The 7,301-nt window shown below is 37.3% G+C and overlaps 1 protein-coding gene across 1 annotated transcript; it reads left to right on the top strand.

Moving 5' to 3' along the window:
- Positions 1-1,682: 1,682 nt before the first annotated feature.
- On the top strand, positions 1,683-6,196 carry LOC143637141 (alpha-glucosidase-like). Its single transcript, XM_077104589.1, has 5 exons — positions 1,683-2,033; positions 3,036-3,721; positions 4,277-4,507; positions 4,588-5,234; positions 5,311-6,196. Exons 1-5 carry the CDS (start codon positions 1,840-1,842, stop codon positions 6,184-6,186), a joined length of 2,634 nt encoding a protein of 877 aa, XP_076960704.1. The 5' UTR covers positions 1,683-1,839; the 3' UTR covers positions 6,187-6,196.
- Positions 6,197-7,301: the final 1,105 nt, after the last annotated feature.

Genomic DNA, 7,301 nt, shown 5'->3' with positions numbered 1-7,301 from the left:
CTGGGAACTAGATAGGCTTGTTATATCAACAACCTAGCCACTCGTGTATATACTGAACGGTTTGAGTGCTAACCGGGCTAGACAAGGAACCAGACTATAAGGGCCGAGTTTGAGCTAGCTCCCATTAAGAATTTCCGTTGCGTTTATATAAGAGGAAGGGGAAAGGAAACAACATTTGGGAATTTTCAACAAAGGACTAAATGAAAAGTGTGACAGTTGAATAAACAGTAGATATTAAAAACAGTAAATTCTCATACTTCAAGACTAAATGAGAAGCTAGTGTGCAACGAAATTTTTTATGAACCAATTTAAAATATAGTTACTTTTAATATACTTACTCTTCGTTAAAAATGTTAAAAGTTGATTCTATGTTTTACGTATCGATAAATAATTGAATATTATGTCGACGTAGGAGAAATTCAATAGTTGTCAAATGATATAAGACGCAAAGAGTACATTTTATATATTATTATTATTATTATTATTATTATTATTCTATGGATATTGTTTTCTTAGCAATAATTGAATAAATTATTAAACGAGTGGACTCGTTTTCTTGGTTTTGTTATTTAATAAATTTAAATGTTACATCCGTTTGCATTTAACGCATTCAAACAAATTAAAAATAATATTGGAATCATACCTAATTATACAAATCATTCTCATGTGATTCTTTTGTATTTATATAAATGAATTCTTATAGCTCGTCCTTTATATAATTTTTAGAGTTAAAGTACCTTTTTAAATGAATTGTTATAATTCTTCCCTGATGTATTTTGCAACCCCGGTTACAAAAATAACCCATAGGCATCTCTAACGTCTGCAAATAACCCACACACAAGCTACTTATAAAATATTTAACGACTCATCTAAGAGACATAATTAGTGAGTCATCTGAGAGACGATTTTCATAAATTTAAGTTATTTAACAAACGTATAAAAATATTAAATATATAATTAACTCAAGATAACATATCCATATTGGCTTTCTAAAGATATGGTGGTCCATGCATGAATAGATGCGTAGTACTGAATCAATCATCAAAGTTTGTCGATTTAATCACATGGTTCAAACTTATTGACTTGCAAAAGTGTATTTTTTTTACAATTAGTGTTTTATCTGGCCCGTTACGCCGGACAGGTTGGTAAAACCCGGACGGTAGTAAAACTCAAGCGTTGAGGCGGTATGTCGATGCGAGTTCGGTCGGTTTCGGTTACGTGCGTTATAAAACAAAAAAATTTATAAAAACTGAGACGGACAATGGAGGTGGTGTCGGTCGGTAAAACTCGAGTGCTAATAAAACCGACCATTTTCGATTTTGGGCGTTGAGGTGGCGAGTCTATGCTAATTCGGTCGGTTTCCTTCACGTTCGTTACGATACCATAATTAAAAAAAATCGGCATCCGGTCAGTTTTCGTTACGCGGTGAGTCTATGTGAATTCGGCCGGCTTCGATTACATTTGTGACGGTAGTGAAACTAAACAAAAAGGTCGGTAAAACCCGGTCAGTAGTAAAACCTGAAAGTTGTCGGTCCAGGTCGTTGTGAATAACCGTGCAGTTATCAAATTAAAAAAAACGGTGTTTCATATTCCATGTTATGATGAATAGTAAAAAGTTGAATATAATATATATATATATATATATATATATATATAATTCTTTTAAATTTATACATTCCATCAACAAAATATCTCATCTAGTCATATCCATCAGCCGGCTCATGGAACACATGAGACAAGACAAAGCATTTAAGAACCACTAGTGAGTGGTGTAGTTGATTTTTGTACATTTACAACAAGCAGATTAATTAGATCAACTCCTATGAATCTAAATAAACAATGGTGTCAATAGTTGTTATATTATTACTACTGCTCGCAGTAACTGGTGCAGATCAAGATAACCAACCGGTTGGTTATGGCTACTATCTCCGATCTATTGGTGTAGGAAAAAAAACATTGGTAGCTGATCTTCAACTCAACAAGAAGTCTTCCGTGTTTGGACCGGACATCGATGAACTTCGGCTCATCGCAAGGTACATCTATTTCCTTAATTTTTGTATTCTATATCAAGCAAACAAATACTTCATGTTTTAATATTTTGTTTTGTTTTGAGAACAATTCATAGTTAGTGGCGTAGCTTGTTGTCTGTTTGTTTTCTGTTTCGATGTAACAGTGTTATTTTCTTATGACCAAAAAAAGTTTTTATTTCCTAATTTGGTTTTGGAATTCAGTTTTTTGTTCTGTTATGGATTAGTTACATTTAAGTGGCAGTTTTACTGTTTTAGTATGCAACCAGAGTATGGATAATGGATTCATGTGTATTGATATCTCAAGACTCGGTTTGTTGTGTATAGTTTTGTAAATATATAAAATAAACTCTCAGGGGAGAATTAAAACGAGTCACCAAGTGACGAAATTCAGGTCTCCGATTCTACCAAGGTCGTTGTCGTTGGTTGTAAACTTTTTATCTGCCAACGAAGAAAGCTCAGCTACCCGGGGTAATCAGTGACAAAAGATGATCACATACGCCAGTGATCGTAGACAGTGCTGGACATCCCAAGCACACAGTCTCTAGTTATGGAGAAACACCCACTGTAGTATAACCTGGTTGGGATCTGATTCGAACTTTGAACCTCACGGCCTCTCTTCACTTCCCTTTTAATGTCAGTTGTAGTTATTTTGATCTTTTTAGCAAACTTTTTTTTATTCCAATTGATTAAAATATTGGACACATGCCTAATGGTTATTATTATAACCATGAATCATTCTCATCATTCTAAAATCTTTAATAAACTAATTGTTACAATATAAATATTATGAAAAAACTCTCTAAAAATGAAAACACTAAGAAATCAAATTGTGTAGATATGCCATAGTGTTTGTTTTAGAGACAGATGAAATACATAAACCAGTTTTACTATATCAACAAGGCATATGGACAATTATGTAATTCACTTAATACTTAATTCTTTATTAATTGATTATGAAAAAAAAAGTAAAAAGAATTTGACATGTTAAAATTTTTGTTCTTGAAGCTATGAAACAGGTGATCGATTAAGGATTCGAATAACTGATGCGAAAAACCAAAGATGGGAAATCCCGAACCAGGTTCTTCCACGCGAATCACAACCTTATAATACATTACCACAACAATCTGATCATGATCACCCAGCCAACCTCATTCTCTCTGATCCCATCTCCGATCTTGTTCTAACGCTCCACAACACCACCCAGTTCGGATTCACAGTCGCTCGTCACTCTACTGGCGATATACTATTCGATACCTCTACCAATGTTCTTGTCTTCAAAGACCAGTACCTTGAACTAACATCTTCAGTACCTGGTTATCAGTCTTCTATATACGGTTTTGGAGAGCATACGAAAAGTTCGTTTAAGTTAACACGTAACCAGACCCTTACTCTTTGGAATGCTGATATTGGAAGTAGGAATCTGGATGTTAATTTGTATGGATCGCATCCATTTTATATGGATGTTAGATCGCCTGATTCGGATGGTAAAGTGTTGGCGGGAACTACTCATGGAGTGTTGCTGCTTAATAGCAATGGTATGGATGTTGTGTATAGTGGTGATAGTATTACTTACAAAGTAATTGGTGGTGTTCTTGATTTCTATTTCTTTGCTGGACCGTCACCGGAATTAGTCATGAATCAGTACACTCAACTCATCGGTAGGCCGACTCCCATGCCTTATTGGTCATTCGGTGAGTTCATATGCAATTTACCGCCTTTTTTATTTTAAGAGTAAACTGCAGTTTTCGTCCCCGTGATTTGTCTAAATCTGCGGTTTTAGTCCAATAGTTTCAAATTTGCGATTTTCGTACCTATGGTTTCATTTCACTTGCAATTAAACCCGAATTCATTAACATCGTTAAGTCTGGTCGTTAAACCCATCAGCATACCCCTCACGTGAGGGGCAGTTTTGTCCTTGTTCTCCCCAAATAAACCCCAGTCCTAATTCGCAAGCCCCCTCACGTGAGGGTCTGGGGTGTATTTGGGGGGAAAAAAGGACAAAAATGCCCCTCATGTGCAGGGCACACTGATGATTTTTAACGACCAAACTTAACGAGATTAGTAGATTCAGGTTTAATTGCAAGTGCATGAAACTACAGGGACGAAAATCGCAAATTTGAAACTATTTGACTAAAATTTGGACAAATCATGGGAACGAAAACCGAAATTTACTCTATTTTCAATTTGATAATATATGTTCAAGATTTGGATTATTGAAGTTAATATATGTTTTTATTTGTATATAGGATTCCATCAATGCCGATATGGTTACAAAGACGTTCAAGATCTTGAAGGTGTTGTTGCTGGTTATGCGAAAGCCAAGATCCCGTTAGAGGTTATGTGGACGGATATCGACTACATGGATGCTTACAAAGATTTCACACTAGACCCTGTCAACTTCCCGCTGTCGAAAATGTCACCATTTGTTCAAAACCTTCACCAAAATGGTCAGAAATATGTGATCATATTAGATCCAGGTATTCATCTTAACCATTTTCTCCCGCGCGCACATTTGTTATATATACAATAATTTGTTGTTATTAATTTACTTGTTTAGGTATTAGTATAAACACAACATATGAAACTTACATAAGAGGACTGCAAGCTGATATTTATATAAAGCGTGACGGTAAACCTTATATAGGTGAGGTTTGGCCCGGTGTTGTTAACTTCCCGGATTTTTTAAACCCAAAAGGAGCAATCTTTTGGGGCGACGAGATCAAAAGGTTTCATGACGTTTTACCATTTGACGGCCTTTGGATTGACATGAATGAAGTATCAAATTTCATATCCTCACCTCCACTTCCATCATCTAAACTTGATAACCCACCTTACAAGATTAACAATGCCGGTTTCCAAAGGCCCATTAACGATAAAACCGTGCCTGCAAGTTCTCTGCACTTTGGCAATATCACTGCTTATGATACACATAATTTGTATGGATTTTTGGAAGCTAGAGCTACAAAGAATGCGTTAATAGAAGTAACTGGTAAAAGACCGTTCGTACTTTCTAGATCGACATTTGTGGGGTCTGGTTTGTTGACAGCACATTGGACTGGGGACAATGCTGCCACATGGGATGACTTGGCGTATTCCATCCCGAGCATATTGAATTCCGGGTTGTTTGGTGTTCCAATGGTTGGTGCTGATATATGCGGGTTTTCTGAAAATACTACTGAAGAACTTTGCCAAAGATGGATTCAGGTATACATTATTAATATGATGGTATTTATTAAACTGTTATTAATCTCATTAACTTGTTTAAAATTTTAAATATCAGTTAGGCGCCTTTTATCCTTTCGCAAGGGACCATTCGGATAAAGCAACGACACGACAAGAACTTTATCTTTGGGATTCGGTGGCTGCAACATCTCGAAAGGTGCTTGGATTGCGCTACCAAATGCTTCCTTACTTGTACACGTTAATGTACACCGCACATTTAAAGGGAACTCCAATAGCGCGACCATTGTTTTTCTCGTTCCCACAAGACACCAACACGTATGACATTAGCACTCAGTTTCTAATTGGCAAAGGTGTGTTAGTGTCCCCGGTTTTGACGCCAAAAACAGTTGAAGTTGATGCGTACTTCCCATCTGGAAACTGGTTTGACTTGTTTAACTATTCCAATGTGGTCAGTGTGGGCCCAGGGACCCGTGTTAAACTCGAAGCACCAGCTGACCATATAAATGTTCACATTCGTGAAGGGAATATATTGGTTTTACAAAAAGAAGCTTTGACTACTAAAGAAGCTAGGTTGACCTCGTTTCATATACTGGTTGCGGTTAGTAGCGATGCCAATAGCACCGGGGAGGTGTTTTTGGATAATGGGGAGGAAACCGAGGTTGGTGGGGTAGAAGGGAAGTCGACATTTGTGAGATTTACTAGCCAAGTTGTGGGAAAAAAAGTGACATTGAGATCGAGTGTCGAAAATGAAAATTTCGCGTTGAGTCAAAAGTGGATAATTGAAAAGGTGACGTTTATTGGGTTGGAAAATGCTTCGAGTACAACTAGTTGTGCTCTATGTACAAGCGATAAGGCGGAAATACATGGTGGGACAGTGAATGTTGGTGGTGGTGGACGGTTTGGGATTGCGGAGATCTCGGATTTGTCCGTGTTGATAGGTGAAGAGTTTGAGTTAGAGTTGGATCTTCACTAATTCGAAAATGTTAACACTTGCGACATATTCAAATAAAATAAGGAGCTTATATGTTTTGAAGAACATTTTGTTGTGTAAGGCCCCGTCACCGGTAGCCTTACTTTAGCGTCGGATTTACTCATAAACACAGTTCTGCAAATCAGAGTTTATTAAAACTTTTCGCGGAATGTAAAACATCAATCATTTGTTACAAAACATTAAATCTTTTCTTTGATACCATAACACAAAACTTCATATTTAAAACATCTTTTCTTCTTTCTTCAGATGCCAGCCGTTCAATCCATGCCATGTGCCATCCTCATGCTAACTCTATAATCAGCTTACCTGCGTGCATACTAAAAGTCAGCTACGCTGAGTGAGTTCTAGTTAAACGAACGCCATACAATACACACACATACATACATATCCGAAGATACATATCCATACTTCACTAGTTACCCTTCTGTTCTACATACATACTTACTACCATACATACATACATATCTACAATCACTAACCTCAGTCTACCAAGAGTACGTTCATAGTCCGCCGTCTATACCTGTACTCAAGGTCGTGAACACGTACAAGGTTCGCAGTCCTTATCTATGTTCACCATTTATGGTACGTACAAGGTCCGCGGTCCTTCCCTATACCATAATACATCCACAACACGTACAAGGTTCACAGTCCTTCCCTATGTTGCAACCTATTTCATAGCACGTACGAGGTTCGCAGTCCTCCCCTATGCTACAAAATCAGCACGTATAAGGTTCACAGTCCTTTCCTATGCTGAAATACATCCACAACACGTACAAGGTTCGCAGTCCTTCCCTATGTTGCAACCTAATTCATAGCACGTACGAGGTTCGCAGTCCTCCCCTATGCTACAAATACAGCACGTATAAGGTTCACAGTCCTTTCCTATGCTGACGCCTATCTACATTACGTATAAGGTCCGCAGTCCTTATCTACGTTTACATCTATCATCTACTTCACGTATAAGGCTCGTAGTCCTTAACTACGCCATCACCAGCCGAGTCTATGCCCGATAGAAGCTAGAGGGATTTGCCATCCTAACTTACTATGTCGAACGTAGAACTCACATACCATTCGTGTACCTGTATACACATACTTCA

The sequence above is a fragment of the Bidens hawaiensis genome, unplaced genomic scaffold (assembly GCF_021521415.1).
Source record: "Bidens hawaiensis isolate Kalapana, Puna unplaced genomic scaffold, B.hawaiensis_p1.1 tig00008125_1, whole genome shotgun sequence".
Lineage (NCBI taxonomy): Eukaryota > Viridiplantae > Streptophyta > Magnoliopsida > Asterales > Asteraceae > Bidens > Bidens hawaiensis.
This window is presented reverse-complemented; position numbering and strand designations above follow the sequence as displayed.

Coding starts and splice junctions, on each gene's coding strand:
- LOC143637141 (XM_077104589.1), top strand. CDS start 1,840: ATGGTGTCAATAGTTGTTATATTATTACTACTGCTCGCAGTAACTGGT. Junction 2,034..3,035: donor GAACTTCGGCTCATCGCAAG/GTACATCTATTT, acceptor TTGTTCTTGAAG/CTATGAAACAGGTGATCGAT. Junction 5,235..5,310: donor TTTGCCAAAGATGGATTCAG/GTATACATTATT, acceptor TTTAAATATCAG/TTAGGCGCCTTTTATCCTTT.